The sequence below is a fragment of the Frieseomelitta varia genome, unplaced genomic scaffold (genome assembly GCF_011392965.1).
Source record: "Frieseomelitta varia isolate USP_RPSP 00005682 unplaced genomic scaffold, Fvar_1.2 scaffold_900, whole genome shotgun sequence".
In the NCBI taxonomy this organism is placed as follows: domain Eukaryota; kingdom Metazoa; phylum Arthropoda; class Insecta; order Hymenoptera; family Apidae; genus Frieseomelitta; species Frieseomelitta varia.
The window spans coordinates 196,193-213,473 of record NW_025110702.1 but is presented as its reverse complement, the minus strand read 5'-3'; the positions used below and the strand labels follow the sequence as shown (position 1 = coordinate 213,473).

Below are 17,281 nucleotides of genomic sequence, written 5' to 3'. Positions count from 1 at the left end.
AAAAAAAACACACACACACACGTTCTGAAGATGAAATAAATTTAAAATAATTTCAATTTATCGTCCAGAGCTCGACTAATTGCAGAGTTACAACAAGTTCTAAACATTTCAAACGCGTCTCCTTCGAGCGCCAAACGAACGGAGAAATACGCGCCAAGGATTTTATTAAAGTTTCGTCGACAATTAGAAGATAAGGGGAGCCGCGAAAAATTCCATTACCTGTATCACGGTGGCGGCTTTCCTGCGCGTTTCCGAGCGTAGGTTCTCGAGCTGTTGCCTAATGCCCTCGCTGAGGAAGATGTGCCTTTTTCCGAGCGCCCAGCTGATGCTCGCGCCGAATTTGCTCTTCAGTTGCTGGGCATTCTGCAGGATCAGCTTCGTGTCCTCGACCGCTTGCTCCTCCGCGCGGCGCAATTGCTTGAACGGAGCGATCAGCCTGTACCTCGCGTTGAACGCCTTGAAACGCATCCGATGCGGATAACCTGCAATATTTTCGAGTTGTAAAATTCTACCAGTCAAACATACTGTTCTCTTTTTGACAATGTCCCTTTGAATAGAAATGAAACGCTACTCGTTAACTCTTCAATGCAAAATTTTGTCCACTGATAATATTATTGATTCCGTATAATAATTATTGATAAAGTGCAACGTATGTATGTATTTGAGAATTGAACATTTTCCTACTAGAGTTTTTCAGAGTGTTTATGCGCTGAAGATTGATCGATTAAAAATTCTACTGTTAAACTGAGTAAACGATGTCCAATTTTTAGTATACGTATTAAATATCAAAAGTCTCTTTCGTTGTTTCAAGAAAAGAACCACTGAAACAAGGTCAAACGGCGTTGGCGATAAGACGCAAAGGGAGATCTATCGCGCGCGCATGTAAATTTCTTGTCGTTGATAGTTTCAAGACGTACCGCCGGCCATTAGATTCACCGTCTCGAGAACCTGAAGGGATCGTATCTGACGCATAGTCACGCCTCTGTCTAAGTGAAGCGGCGTCTCGGTACCGTTGCTCCTAATGCACCTGACAAAGTGGGGCCTCGCGTGGACCAAGGTCCTCAGGAGATTATCCAGCCTCGTGTGAAAGTCCTGCGTTAACGTGGAGATCGGCTCGTCCCCGTTCAGCCTGAAACAAAAAAAAAAATGTATCATCGACTATCACTTTTAACTATATCCGAAATTTCTAATCTAATCTTGAATAATCTCCTCTTCCGAAACATATTCGAAATTTTCATGTGTCGACGAGAAATTTTGAATTACATTTTAGTTGTTATGCTGTGAATCTTTTGCTCTGAATTATTTTATTAGTTCTTAGAAATTATAAAAAAAAAAGAAGGAAATGGTCTAAAATGACAGAATTCTAAACTGACTTTCTCTTTGATGAAATACAGGATCTTGATCTTACAAGTCGGTGTGAGACGTAGGTGATATCCTGAAGCTGACACCCCTGGGCACCGTATCACTCGCGTAGAGAGCTTTCAGCTCGCTGCCGAACAGGTGGGTTGCGAAACCAAAGCTACACGTGTGCTTGTAGAATACAGCTACCAGATCGTCGGGAACCACGTCCTTGTTGGTATCTTTATTCGAAAAATTCGACGTTGCGTGATGTGTCATTGTGTGAATTAAATTTCGAGGCAAACACTTTGGCTCGTAATATCGAATTAAAAGCAGCGAAACCGGTTTCAACAAAAACAACAATATTGCTCTCAACTGTGAAATTAATTTCAATTTACAAGACTGACAATGAATATTTCAATATTTTGCTGATGTTTAATTTAAACAAAGTATGACAATAAATTCTCCCGAAATTATGCATATCGGTGAACAGGAAGGAACGCGTAAACATCCCGACAACATAATCTTCTACGTACCGAGGAAATCGGATGCATCGTATATGACTCTGCCAGCGAAATGCTGAATCCCAAATGACCTGCAATCCACGGTCCTAGATTCGAACAACCGTGGATTCTGTTTGTGCTGAACCTTCACTTTCGCCACGTAGCTCTCGGCAGTGCCACGAATCGAGCACTCGACGTCCAGCATACTCAATAGACCGGTCCTCTATGGAACAGATCGCGCAAATCCACGTGCTACACGCTCCTCGATCAAATCTCAGAAGGAAATTAACTATTAAGGATTTATCGAACGCTCACCAGAGACGAGATAAGATCGATACATGGCACGTTATCGACGTAGTCGACCTCCACGTCGCATCGTATACCCTCGTCGCGACAGCTCTCGATCGAGCTCTTGAATATATGCGTGTTGTAAAAGTGTTGCATCGTCTCTGCGCACAGATTGATACACAAGTGCTCCAGCTGGCTCGGCTTTGGATCCTCGAATCCAAACATGTCCAAGATCCCGATGAAACCGTCGGTTGCGTGTCGTACCGCGTTGTTCAGCGCGGCCATACTTCTGGAACCGGTGCCACCTGCGCGTGACACGAGAGATTGCGACTGATATGAGAAAAGAATGGATTCAAAAGCAATGAAACCGATAAGGCTGGATAATGGCTATGCATTTTTGCTAAGTAATACGTGTTATTTCGCCTTTATTGTTTGGCCTTTGCCAACCCCGTTCGCCTTACAGTATCCCAGTTACGTCAAGATACCAATTGCGGCACTGATTCAACAAAGATAGGATCGCATTTGTAACGGAGGTTTGGTTTCAGCGCTGATTTAAAATTCGGTATTAAGCCTTATCAAGGATTAACGGGCAGACATAAATTGCACGTGATGTTTCAATATTCTGCATATTTCGCGCAATGTTACGGCAATAAATAGCCAAGGGTAGCGGTTAAGTAATTAGTTTTCTCTCCTCGAACAAGTTAAACGAAATTTCCATTCGCTTGGCAATTTGTAACTGTACCAATTTACATTTAGGACACAATTTTTGACCGGAAATATTATCAAAATCGTAGCTATTTTTTTAATAAAAAAAATCATACATGCTGACAACAGCCACGAACCCTTTTACAGAGTGAAGTAAGCTACGAAATACGTATATATATGTATACGTGTGGTAAGGTTTTCATACTGGGTACATAAACATATGTATATAAGCGTGAAATATTCAAAATATTATCATCAAAATTTTTCACCACTTACAAACCGACCAATTACAAATTTTACCTACCAGCAGAGCTGCCAATAGTGGACGCGTGTTGACTGGTCACCTCGGCCTGATTATGGACAGACTCGTTCGAGTCCGACGACAACGTACCAAGGGTGGAGCCTAGTCTCTTCAAGCTGTTGGCCCTTCTGACAATCGTGGCCACGGTACGGCAGTAGAGAGCTTTGGCCAGCGAGTCCCTGGTCATGTTAGACTGCATAAACAAACACCTTTCAGCATGGTTCAGCTTCGACCGGACGACCGTTACGGCCACAGATTGCACAGAATGAGTTAACAGTACCATATTTGCGTCGCAAACCGACTTCACCAACTGGCCACGGGCGTTGTGCGTTCTCGAGGTGAGACCTCTGAGCAGGGCTGGCGGTGGCACACCTAGAAGAGCCGCGACAGAAGCCAGCTCGTTCTCACCGATGACACCGACTTCCATTCCTGGCCGATCCGTGAAACCAACGTTGCCCAGGATCAACACCGCTGCCAACACTCGCACCACGTCCAAGAATGGTATACCTAACACACCTATAAAGAACATTTCACGTTATCTGAGAGATATGTAGGAAAATGTCTCCTCTTGGAAATAATTGATATTTAAATTAATATTTATGCCGTGTTCGAGAGTATGCGAAAAAATTTTTCTCGAGGCGAAATTTATTCGTAAATATGTATAATAATTTTATACTTATTTGAAGTGTATATTAAAATTCTTCTTGAGAATTATTTGAGAAATTTAATAAAATCTTGATGATAATAAATTTGAGAAATTTAATAGATCCTGATGATAATAAATTTGAGGAATTTAATAGATCTAGAAGACTGAGGAAGTGAAGGATCATAAATTGTATTACAATTGCAATAGGGGTTGGTTATATGTTTCCGCGCTGCATGAAGTTGCGTATCAAATTTTAGAATTTGAAATTTTACCGGCCAAAGAAAGAAGATTGATGATAAATTCGTGTTGAAATATTCCCAACACAACGCGAGATATTTGCTACACATTCTACGAAAAGAGCAGCATACCCAAACAGGCCTTCCACGCTTGAAACCTGATGGCGTCTTCAGCTTCATCTTGTCTAGTGTCCCCATGCTGTAGATACCTCAGGTTCTTCAAGTTATACCCCTCCAAGTTAAGTTTGACTAACGAACAAGCCAAAACAAACCAAATGAACGAATTGACGGTGATCAAACATTCAATATCTTGTCGAAACATTAACTCTCTACCTCGTTCCTCGTGCGACAAGCCAGCTAACATTTGGTAAAATATGTGATAGTTCTTCTCGTCCGGTAGCGGCCTGATGACTCGAGTTTGGTCCAGGAAGTAACAGTGTATCTTCGTTCTGTACAGGGCGCCGTCCGTAACCTGGACCTCTATAAAGTGACCCTGCACAAATAACTCTTACAATCTCTTCTGTTCTGGCCCTTCTCAATGGAAGAAAAGGGGAAAGACAAATTTATCACGTACTATCCTAGAACTCTCCGAGTTGGTGGCGGTCTTTGCAGATCCCAGGGACCTAAGAACTGTGAAGGCTGCCGCCAAGTGTTTGAAAGCGTCCGTTTCTGGACCACCTCCAGCCACGTCGAACAACTGTCTGAGCAACAACATGGAGGCGTACGTCTTTCCGGAACCGCTGGTTCCTAAAGAACAATTACTCACAAATAACTTTGTAAAACAGATGAAATGAAACATGTTTTGCCGACGTTTTGAAATCTCAAGTTACTTTCATTAAATTTTTAGAATACTCTTAACCACATGCGCTGGCATGTCCGATTGCGGACCATAACGAGTGATCAAACCGTCTAGGAAAATTCGTCGCTTTCTTTTTGAACTCGTCGGTATGATATCACTGGATAGAAATTATTGAGAAGTGACAAATTTATTATTTGTTTTGCCTATTATTGGTTATGTACTTCAATATATAATACGTAAAACTGAGGAAGTATTGCAATTTTGGGACAAAGAATCCTCGACGTGCGTGGCACGTCATTCCAGCGCAAGTGGTTAATGTTAATTAAAATTTATTCTTTCCTGTCTGATATATTATTTCATTATTTTAGAAGATGAAAACCAAAAGTGTGTCGTTTGTAAATCAACAGACATCAAAAGACAATTGTCTAAATAATAATATACCAAATGGAGCTTTATGTTAAGTTCTATGTAATGTTCTTCTTGCCTGCTGACTACAGACAATAAGGACTATAAATGAAAAACTACCGCGAGCACAAGTACAAAAAACTAAGGTAAATAACAAATGAAGAGAAAAAAGAAAACGGATATTTTTATCGGACGTTTTACCGGAAAGAATGATGGCCTGAGGGTATCCAGTTTCCGATTGCTGTCGCACGGCCTCCTGAACGACTTTGTTCAGCTGAGGCGCCAGAGGTACGGCCCTGGTGCTCGTTAAGGTCAATGGATTCCTGACGTCCGTATATGGATTGATACAGACCAGTATGGGGCCCACGTTCGTCTGAAATGCGTTTCGATTATCTACTCGTCCGCGATTGTCGGTTCGCCCACAGAGCTTCTTGACACGCGGCTACAGCCCTCCTCGCCCGTCAGTAACGATGCGAAATGAGACTACTTTTTCCATCGTCGTCCAAGCGGTGGCGGTTTTTTGCATTGTTATTGCGTATCGGGCGCGTGGGTTATGGATGCCTAGACGCCGCGCGCTTTGCAACCAGCCATCGGGCAAGATTAATCGCGGCTCGGTCTTCTTATACCGGGTCTGATTATACCGAGCTGATATAAGAGGCATCTATCTTGTCTCTGTTATTACGTGGCGCTGATCACCACCGGAATTATTCCCGCCGGATGGGGAAAAAAATTGAAATCAAATTATCCTGTCTACGATCCGTTGGAAATTCATCCTCGGCACTAAAACGACGTTCGTTGAAAATTTCCTGGTACTGGTGTTAAAAATGCATGGTGTACGCTCTCGTTAATTAGTACTACGGATGTACAGGCACTTTTATTTTATGAACCGAACAATTCCAAACGTGTGGATATTTGCTCGCGTTTCATACTTTCGCGAACAATGCCAATGGAAGTTAAACAGAAATTTGTTTCACTCGCCGAATGCGCGTAGGATTATGCGTAGTCGCTATTAGACGAAGGATAACCAATGACAATCCACTTTCACTGAAAAGAAAAGGAATCGACTCTCCGAACCGCACGATTCCCTCGAGAGATGCTCGTCGAGCGGGAAATCTAAACAAGATTCACGAGTTGATATTATATGCGGTATATTCTCGGGTTGTAGCGCGCGCTGGGAAATTGGGACGACATCCGCGCGGAACACGGAAGGAAAAACGAAGAAGGAATATGGGAGAAAACTGGCGCAGCGAAATATAATGCCGAGCGGCGAGAGGCTTTCGAGGGTCTCGATTCCTATTAGAAGCCCATCTAGAGAAAGCAACGCCATGGCAGGACGAGCAAAAAGGTGAAAAACGCCCGAAAGCCGAGTGGGGATAGAGAGAACCGGTCCCACATCGGGCCCCCGGTGGCCTCTCACGCTCGATTCGATTCCCTTCTGCTGCGAGCTTTCGAGAATACTCGCCCGTACGATCGAGCTTAGATTCCATTTGAAATTCAAACCCGCGTCGATATAACACTCTTCGTCGATTTTGATTCTTTTTTTTTTTTTCAAATGTTCGGACCCTTTTTTGTAATGCTCAAATGTTATTGCATATTATATATTATATAATCTGAAAGCACTTTGAAATTTCGTTATTATAGTGAATATTCCTTTTGAAATTCAAACCCGCGTCGATATAACACTCTTTGTCGATTTTGATTTTTTTTTTTTTTTACAAATGTTCGAAACCCTTTTTGTAATGCTCAAATGTTATATATATATATATACTATATATTATATATTACATATTATATATTATATAATCTGAAAGCACTTTGAAATTTCGTTATTATAGTGAATATTTTGAAATTCAAACCCGCGTCGATATAACACTCTTCGTCGATTTTGATTTTTTTTTTCCAAATATTCGAATTCAAATGTCATTATATATTATACATTATATATACTATATATTATAAATTATATATTATATATACTATATATTATAAATTATATATTATATATACTATATATCATAAATTATATATTATATATACTATATATTATAAATTATATATTATATATACTATATATTATAAATTATATATTATATATACTATATATTATAAATTATATATTATATATACTATATATTATAAATTATATATTATATATACTATATATTATAAATTATATATTATATATACTATATATTATAAATTATATATTATATATACTATATATTATGTATTATATAATCTGCACCTTGAAATTTCGTTATTATAGTGAAACAATATACGTTGGTAAAATCGGGAACAATTTCGGAAATGCATTATACATATATATATATATATTCGGAAATGCATTATACATATATATATATATATATATTATTACGAACGTGTACTTCGCAGAGGTTACGGAAGCGTTTAATCAGGCAATTAGCCTAATAAGCCTTAATAAGCCTCGACGTTTAATGGAATCGAACCTAGCATCGATTATGCGACCGTGTTTACCGTGTCTCGTTAACGTTAATGAAGTTCCAAAATGGTTTTTTCGCAATCCGCAACAACGCTGCACATCTATACACAGCAAACTGTACGGCAAATAAATAAATAAATTCCAAGCATAATGCAAAGCCTGCCAGCGGTAAACAACCGGGCAGCGCAAACAAGCAGTGGTAAAAAACGTAAATAAACGAGCACGAAGCATAAACAAGCGGGGAATGCAAACGATAAATTCAACGAGTGGATAATGAGATCGGAATAATTAATTAAGTCGGCGGATATCGGGGGAAAAGAAAATGACGAACGGTGAAGTAATTGCGACGACGGATACCGGCACCGGAAACGAAACGTTTTTGCGTCTGTCAGGGCGCAAGCTCGGTGCAATCAAACGCACCGCGCGATATCTGTCCACGAGACCATCGACGAGAGTATTTCACCCGAGGCGTTCCCTTTCTTTCGCCTCGGTTTCCCCTCGTTTCAACGACCTATTGAGAAACTGCCGATTTCTCCTTCTCGAGCACACCATCGGCCATCTCTGAAGGGGATACTCGGCCGAGACCTCGTTAAATTCGACAAGTATTCGATGGCACATCGGCCGCGGCCGAACAACGATAATCGATAAACCGGCTGAACTCGGTGAGACAAAGCTTTCTCTCTCTCTCTCTCTCTTTCTCTCTCTCAGTCACTCGAGATTTGAGAGTTTGGTTTAATTGATCAGGTAATATGAACCGTGTACATGTGAGGAATTAAAGATTAGCGCTTTCAACCCTTTTATTAACAATCGATGTATCCTACGTTATCCTATGTTAAAATTGTCAAGGACCGATATTTCCACCCCGTTTATTTGCGGTCAAACTTTGTAAAATTCATAAAATCGGCTCTGGCAATTTTTCTGTCATGTATCATACATTTAGGATTGGCAGTGAAAGGTTTAACGAGTCTTTTGGATTCAATGAATCGAAGAACCATTTGTATCGGTACAAATCGGTGCAATGTCACTCAAAAGTCCTGGGATATACTTTTTCATTTTTAATACTCAATATATATTGTAGGTCCTTAATAACATCTTTAAGCTGTGTTAATGTTAACAGTTTAAAGTTCTTTCCTGCGTAATGTATCATTCAATAATAAATGTAACAATTATGATACTTGTCCCAAGACTTTTCAGTGAGAATGAGTATTTAAATACACGTGCGGTTATATAATACAAATATAAATATAACAATTATGATACTTGCCCCAAGACTTTTCAATGAGAATGAGTATTTAAATGCAGGTGCGGTTATATAATACAAATGGCTGTGCATTAAAAATTACACGGACCGGATACGTGAAACAAGGATCTCTGGCACCGAGACCCATCGAGCGAGTTTTCCACGATTTTAGAAATGTTCTCGATGCTAAATGGTTCTGTACAGTATCTCTTCGGCGCCGGGACATTCATCTCAATTAGAAGCCGCGCGAACTTATCGTGTCCTGTCGTCACTATCGAGGCAGAGAGTGATTGATGCACTTGTCGATTGAATTGGCAAAGAGCGAAGAATCGTGCGGCTCGATTAGATTGAAATTCGTGGCAATTATCGGGATAATGCCGATAAAAAGAGAATCGACGAACGCGCCGAGACTGTCATAGCGTTGCGTAGGAAATTTGACACCACCATGCATCTCCACCTTCTCCAACATGCAAATTCATTGATTCGTTAGTTTATTTTTAAACGATCGTGACATTTGATCTTCTTCCGATAACTCATTATTCTACGTTCCAACTAGCAGTCAAATATCGTTAATTCATTAATTAATTTTAAACGAACCTGAATGTTTGCCCTGAACCTATGATTGAATTGAAAACTGACATCAAATGTAATTAACTTTCGACGAATCGACACGTGTCTAAAACTAATAATTTAATCGAAGAAAAACACCATCGTCATTTGAACTATGGATGAATAAAATCTGATCTAAATAAGTAATTTCTAAATGGGACTAAAATTCGTAAAAGGTTAACTAACCTTACCATTTGCTTTCAAGAAAGCCATTAGACATTATTGTTCTATATAAGTTCTCCTATAATAATTGAAATGAAACTCTTCCTCAAGTTACATGTCATACTATTCTACGTTCTACGATCTACAGTGGAAAGCCATCAAACTTCAACTAAGAAATAATCGAAAAACAAGAAGAAGAAGAAGAAGACGAAGGAAAAGTGATACTCACGTGATATTGTTTGGCGCAGAACCGAGCCTGCAGACACTTGAGCACCGCATCCTCCGTCAGAGGCCCAGGCAGATGAATGAGGTCGTCCAAGGCCGTGGAGGTCGCAGCAGGCCCTGACGAAGCCGCGGTACCTTTCGGAACACATCGATGCTGACCCTGGTTGCTTTTCGCGTTTTTCACGTCGGCGATGATGCTCGAGATCGGCGGCGAACGTAGACAGCCGAGCGCCGTCACACACGAGACTATACCGTCGTCCGAGATCCTATTGTGCCGCTTTGGTGGATCCAAATCTGTTACACAAACGAGAAACACTCTCGATCGATGGCTCCCAAGCAGTTGAAAGTCAATAGAAAAATTTTGGGGAAACCAGCCCGAATTGCGAAAATATTCTACGATACAGAGGAGAAATAAGATACAACTTCATAAGATTATAAATTTCATTGGACAAAGAGATCGTGAATCTTACACGAGGCGTTAAGAAGAACTTTTGAAGAGATATCAAGGTATTCGAAAATGCTAGAAGCTTGAACATGTTCGCGGCCGTGTTCGATATTTCGCAGATTTTTTCTTCAGCGAGAGAAAGAGAGAGAGAGAGAGATTGGAGAGATTGAATAGCAACGAGCGAGGCGTATTCAAACGAATCGCGGTTAACTGTACCCGCGTGCAATTAACCGAACGGAAGGGATCGGAGATCGAACGAGGCGTATCCGGCCCCCGTAAACTTCGCTTCGGCCCCGACGCGCAAACATTTTTTGTTTCTCTCGGGTTTGAAAATCGCGCGAGAAGGATTCCGAGTGAAAACCGCAACCTCTCGCATCGTGGTGATTTTTATTACATTCCTTTTTTGTTTTTCTTTTTTTACCTGTTCGTTGAATCGAAATGGACAAAAAAGAGAGAGAGAGAGAGAGAGAGAAAACAAGCCGAGAAAACAACTCTGAAGGGACCAGGGAAATGGTAAATAAATCATAAAACGTTCCCCCTCCCGAATCGTCGGGAAAATGGCAGCTCTGTAAACAGACACGTTTACCGTTCCGATGATTTCGCGGGCACAGCTTCGAACTCTGATTATTTAAAACATCGTCCAGCCTTCGTCGATCGGCGACCGGGTGAAAAAGCTGCGCCCGAGCACCGTGCTCTAACGTATCGCAAATTAACGTAATGACGATATTACGCACCGTTTAAATATTAACGAGCTCGAAACGAACTCGATGGATGTCCGCGTGAACCGGGCCCGGGCTGGTGGACACTCGCAATTTACATACATAGCGCGATCCGTTTTAATTCGCAATAATCGCCGGAGCTCGTCAGCCGATTATAGCTTTATTCGACGGAGTTACATGAATTCTATCGTAAAGACGGATATCGTCGGATCGCGGCCCGATGGTACAGGTGCTAGAGAGCTGTAACGATCCGTGAAAATACATGTCGATGGACTTTGAGGAGATTCTATCGTCATTGATCGATAGTTCGATAGTACGACGTTATTACTGCGGATTCAAGTTTATATATCGTCAAATCAGTCCAAAGGTTCTTTCCTAATTATCACAAAGTGAATTCACTGAGGGATTATACAATTAATTATCCTGTTGCAAATCTAAAATTGACGTCCACTGTACGATTTTCTAAACTAACCCTAAATTTCCTCGACATCTCTACCTATACTCTTCAAGAAATATAACACACAACTGCTATCATACATCCGCAAAAAAAAAATGTACATCCACGTCCAGTGAATGTCACCCGGATATTCCCCGGTTGATTCAATCTATTCTCTAAAAAGCAACCGGCGCCGAGTTTCACGCGTTTCCTAGCGAATCTCTGATACAGACGGGATACAGCAGCAGGTACATCCTGCTGCATCGGCCATCCATCGAGGTTTCGCCGGAACGCGTGCACAGCGTGCACCGCAGCATACTGACCTATTAAATTATTAGCCGCGGTCGAGTTGTGGCTGAGCGTGTTCGCGCCGGCGTGATTGACGTGCGGATGAACGATCGCGGACGCCGTCAACGTGTGCCCCGAAGGATGACCGAGGCCGTGTGGCAGCGTGCCGGAAAGCGGTAGCGTGGTCCTCGGTGGAACAGCCGGCGCTGGTGACGATGGAACGCCGCCTTTTTCCGGACTCTTCGACAGGGGCGCCGACGCGCCGCCGTTCGGCCCTGAATTGTTCGGCGGCTGGTTCACGTGCAGCCGGTTCCTCAGGGTCACCAGTTCCGTGCTCAAGCTCCTCAGACGTTGCTGGAGGTGGACCGCTTCGTTCGACGACGAGGCATCTGCAACAGAGAAACTGCGTTAGAGATCTACGAGACGTTAGAAGTGACTCCTCCTTTCAGGAAAATGAGTAGAAACGATAGTTGGGATTGACGGATATTTGGGAATTTATTTGAAATTTTAAGATCGATGGAAATTCGTCCGTATTTTCTCGAGAGACGTCAGGGGAATACGATATTTAAAGCTGATAGAAATTTCGGGATTATTTTAAATTCTAGGATCGATGGAAATATTTGAACGTTTCTTCAACAGACGTTTTTTAATACGATATTTAGAATTAATAGAAATTTGGTAAAAATACGGTTTTTATATTAATAGAAATATCTTTCGAGAGAATACGATATTTGGGACTGATAGAAATCTAGCGGTTGTTTGACATTTTAGGACCGATGGAAATTTTCGAACGTTCTTCAGGATAGATAGAAATTCCTTGATGAAGAAATATTTTGAGAAGAGAGCTCTGGATTTAAAACATTTGGATCAATTTCGATTATTAGGATTAGAACTACCAGCTCGTAATTATTTTCTTTTCTTTTTTTCTTTATAGGAATTGGCTCGCGTTCTTCATTGTTTCCTATTTCTCCGATACGATATTTTAGTTAAATGATTGATCGTTGAAACGTCAATCAACAGTAGTTCCTCGAAATTAATCAACAGAAAGTAATTCCTCGGGAACGATTGATTAACGACGTAGAGATATAAATCAGAGAGTTTCGATATTAAAACAGTTGGCGATCGATGATCTTCTCTCAATCCGAAGCAAGACTGTCGAACGATATATATATTATTCTTAAAAACGTACAAAACCAATCTTACATATTGCAGCGGGAAGACCGGAAATACCAACGGGTGTACGTGAAAAATTGAAAGCGTACATCCTGCTGAACGTCGGAACCCGTCGTTGCCCGGAATCCGCGAAAATAACGGCGGCTGACCGTCATTTCACGCGGCGAGATACATCGTCGGCAAATACAAAAAAGAGTCAATATATATTCGCCGGAACGAAATCAAAATTCATAGGGGGGGAGGGGGGGGCGGCGGCAGCAAATCACCTGCGAAAGCTAAATTTTCAAGGGTGCAAAGAACATTTACCCAATCGAAAAGCCCGTCGATAGGTCGACAAAAATCGACTGGCAAACGGGGATGTTTGTTATGCGCGCTGGGTGGTTGGCAAACGAGGGTGCACCTCTCTCTCTCTCTCTCTCTCTCTCTCTCTCTCTGGCGCCGATAAAAGGGTTATTGCGCGTTTCGCCAGCGCCATGGCAAACAGCGGCTCGCAAATTCGGACCAGAATGGGGGGAATGGGGGGCCTCGTTTTCTAAATGAATTATTTCTATACGTGAAATGGCCGAGCGCAAGAGAGAGAGAGAGAGAGAGAGAGAGAGAGAGAATCCAGGTCTCGACTTTTCTCGCTGAATTTTCCACCGTGTCCACATTATAGGCAATTTAGCCCGATCGCTAAAGGTGCAACGAACGAGCCCGTTTCGTTAATAGCCCGTCCCCCACGTGGAAAATGTACTTAGCGCGCCGGGCACGCTCGTCCCCGGTTGCGCGCGTCCCCGTGAATATTTCACGCGGCAAGTTTTGCACGCGTGTCGCGTAATCGCGGCCGATTCCTGAAAAATTTCGCGCCGCTCGTTTCCCGCTCGTGTCGTTAGCCATTGATCGTGGCCCCGTTGGAATTATTCATTTAGCTTCATAACAGCGGCGCACGATAATATTCCGCAAGCTCGTTAATGCACAGCGCGGATCGATAAGCGTGGAACGAGGTGGATTGGCTGATTCCTCGTGCCGGAATGAATGGGGAACCATCTACAGTGTCTTCCCTTTCATCAGGCTGCACCCGGTTCAAAGGAATAGGATTTTTGGTTGCCTCCTAGTATTTTCCTCTCTTTTTCTTTCTCTTTCTTTTTTATTAATAAAACGATCTTTAGTGATTAATTTTTGTTAATATTCCTCGTGTTAAATTACGACGTCGCTTGCGTCAGTTGTAGCGTGAATACTGATGTTTTGTATTTGTATGTTTTAATATTCTTTACGAAGATGAACGCGAAAGAACTATCTTTTTCTAATAATTAATCCTCGAATGTTCGAACAGTGTAATATTTTTCTATTCGACCAGCAATAGGGAACGTTCTAAGGCTACATAGGCTACAAGTAAATGAATAAGTTTGCAGCTTCGACATTTCAAATTAATTTGAGCCAACGTTTTGAAAGCTTCAAATTTATTTACAGGTTTGTCAATATAAAATAAGTTGTCTATTTAGAATATTTCCTGTTTAACAAAAAAAAAAAAAAAAAAACGTTTCGACGTAAAGTTTCTAAAATAAATTACCTCGATTACGATTTGAAATTTCTTATTTCTTTCAATTTCATCTACATTTACATCTCTTCTCCCTGTGTCTATTATCCAGTTCTCTAATGTAGTCCAAAATGCCCAAGTAACAATTATCAGCCAATCCAATCAGGCTCGTTATCGCCGGTATTCGCGATTACAGAAAATCGAGGAACACTAAAACGCTTTTTTCAACGTGGGTACCAGTTCGACTGGTTTCACGAATATGGGACACGAGCCTGCCTGGTTCCTGCGTGCACGTAGATATACATACACGCAGCGAAACTGACGTGCACGTTTTCTAAATCCATCGATTAGAAACCAGTATATCTCCCGTCACGCGGAGAAACCGCTCTAATATCTGCCGAAAGTCGATGAAAAATTCAGATAACACCCCTGAAACGACCCGTTCGTTTTCAAACGACTACGCTTCAACTTACAGTACGATCGAGCTTATGTCAGCTCGAAAGTGCCAGACAACGAACCTCTGGCATCCCGGCCTGGAATTTAATTCCTCGGAAAAATAGAACTACCAAGGGATTAGGGGCTCAGCTACAAGTTAGGGAAGTCTGTTGACAGCTGCTTCACTTCTTTCATTCGGCGTATTAAGGTGAAAAATGTGACGGGAGAACACCTGTCGTCTCATCTAAGTAGTTATTAGAGCCAAACTGTGGCAGCAAAGGTGTTCGGGTCTCAGGTGTTTAGACTCGTGAAACACGTCAACGATCGTTTCACTTGCGTGATGTTTTTTAGTTATCAGCGCAGAGTGCTGGCAACTAGTTCGCGGACCATAACAAGTGACCGAACCCGTACGCGACAATTCGTCGCTTTCTTCATCTTCCGAACTTCGTCGGTATGATATCGTTAGATAGAAATTGTTAAGAAATAATAATAGACTTATCATTTGCTTTGCCTGGGTTACATTTAAGTATCTTTAAAACTGAGAAAATGTCGCAATTCGGGACAGAAAATTCTCGACGAGACTGACTCTGACTATCGTTACTGTACGTTTAATCATATATGATTAGTTAATTTAAAAACTTGTTGCCGAATGATACCAGAAAAATTTTTGCCAGAAAGTGAGAAGAAGTCGGGAACAGCTGATCCAAAGGAGGAGTCGCTCGAGGACCGATCAGCTGGGAGAAAAAGACGGACAGAAAGAGAGCGGACGTCCCTTCGACTCATTAAGCTTTCATCAGTATCGCGAAAGACACCTGTCGATCATACGTCATGAGGTCAGACCGCAGAGAAGACCGGCACACCTGTCAACGGACCGGATCGCAAGCTCGTGACAGATCCTCGGCCTCGAGGTCTCTCCCGTTCCAATGTCTTTGCTATTGTGTCTTAGATTAACGGTACCCGGTGGACGGCTGTCTGCAAACAGACAGTCGTCGGGAATATCGCGACAGATCCTCGTGAGTTATTCACGAGAAAAAGAGGGCAATCCCGCGAGAAAAACGCAAATACAGAAGACGAAAGGCAGACGCGTGGTTCTTCGTTCTTTTCGCTAAAGTGCAAGAAAAAAAAAAGAAGAAGAAGAAGAAGAAGAAGAAACCACGAGGTGCCATTTTCTTCTTTAGCGATACTCGACGCCGACGCCGCGTCGAAAGACTCGGCTAGTACGAACGATCATTCTCTTTTTTTCCTTTCTTTCTTTCTCTCTCTCTCTCTCTCTCTCTCTCTCTCTCTCTCTCTCTATTTTTCGTCATTTCGTTTCGTTTTCTTTCCTTTTTTTTCTTTTTATCTGCGACTGCGACTGAGAAATATTGCGCGAGAGTGAGAAAGTCCCCGAGGCGGGAATAAAGGGACGCGTCGAACGCCACGAGTCACCACGAGGAAATAATCACTCCGTTCCGAGCTGTGGCGCAGCGAGAAACCGGGATTTACGAGCGGCCACGCGAAAACCACGACCAGAGCGTGCTCGTACCCTCGGCTTTTCGCTTGGCTCCAGCCACTGACTCATTCAGTAGCACCAGAATCGGCCATTTTCATTCATCTTTGCTTGCCACGCAGGTCCAAGGAAGGGAAGCCGCCTTCTTTTTCTTCGTTTGACCACCAGACTTTTCTTAGGACGGCCGAAGAACCGTCCTTTGTCCGACTAGTGAATGGGGAAACGCGTGTAACTCTCTAACCTCGTCCAGAGATCCCCGTCCATAGAATGTGCCCACGAATATCGGAATATTGAAATATACCGTTGAATTCGATTCCCTTGCAGCATTACAAACTATTAACTGTATATAGAAATTCACCATCGAGCGCGAAACAATCCGATTTCCCTGTTGCATTACGAACTATCAGCTGCACGTAGAAATTCACTATCGAGCACGGAACAATCCGATTTCGTTGCGGTATTACGGCGGCTGTCGGCACGGTGTATACCTGCGGAAATTCACCGTGAGATTTTTCTTTTAAACGAGGAAGTAGAACAGCCTCGCAGGATCAATGGATGTCGAAAAACTCGCCCGTCAAATATAAAACGGATGCTCTTTAAAGCAACCTTCTCGTACAATCGATTTGACGAATTGTCAGCTTCGTGTAGAAAAATTCTCAATAATTGAACAATTGAACGATCAAATTTGGGAACAACCGAATTGACTTTGTAGCGAAATTAACATTCGCCAAAAGAGAGACAGTTTGGCTTTTTTTGTAAATAAAAACCTCGAAAACTCGAGGCTCCCGTGGTTTTGGCACCATTTGGTGACAATATATGCGTCGTCACTTTTTCCTTTTTTAATTTTTTTTTTTTTTTTTTT

At 42.0% G+C, this 17,281-nt stretch overlaps 1 protein-coding gene across 3 annotated transcripts in view; it reads right to left on the bottom strand.

Annotated features, from left to right (window-relative positions):
* The window catches only part of LOC122537311 (unconventional myosin-IXb), a 97,617-nt gene that overhangs the window by 4,608 nt on the left and 75,728 nt on the right, over positions 1 to 17,281 (bottom strand). For all 3 annotated transcript variants that reach the window (XM_043670390.1, XM_043670389.1, XM_043670391.1), the window contains 13 exons: positions 11,842 to 12,195; positions 9,923 to 10,212; positions 5,423 to 5,594; positions 4,592 to 4,764; positions 4,351 to 4,510; positions 4,150 to 4,266; positions 3,416 to 3,651; positions 3,139 to 3,328; positions 2,157 to 2,434; positions 1,875 to 2,064; positions 1,409 to 1,580; positions 918 to 1,129; positions 220 to 482 (listed from right to left, as the gene is read on the bottom strand). In XM_043670390.1, coding sequence (XP_043526325.1) covers positions 220 to 482; positions 918 to 1,129; positions 1,409 to 1,580; positions 1,875 to 2,064; positions 2,157 to 2,434; positions 3,139 to 3,328; positions 3,416 to 3,651; positions 4,150 to 4,266; positions 4,351 to 4,510; positions 4,592 to 4,764; positions 5,423 to 5,594; positions 9,923 to 10,212; positions 11,842 to 12,195 — 2,807 coding nt within the window. The remainder of the gene's footprint in view (positions 1 to 219; positions 483 to 917; positions 1,130 to 1,408; positions 1,581 to 1,874; positions 2,065 to 2,156; positions 2,435 to 3,138; positions 3,329 to 3,415; positions 3,652 to 4,149; positions 4,267 to 4,350; positions 4,511 to 4,591; positions 4,765 to 5,422; positions 5,595 to 9,922; positions 10,213 to 11,841; positions 12,196 to 17,281) is intronic.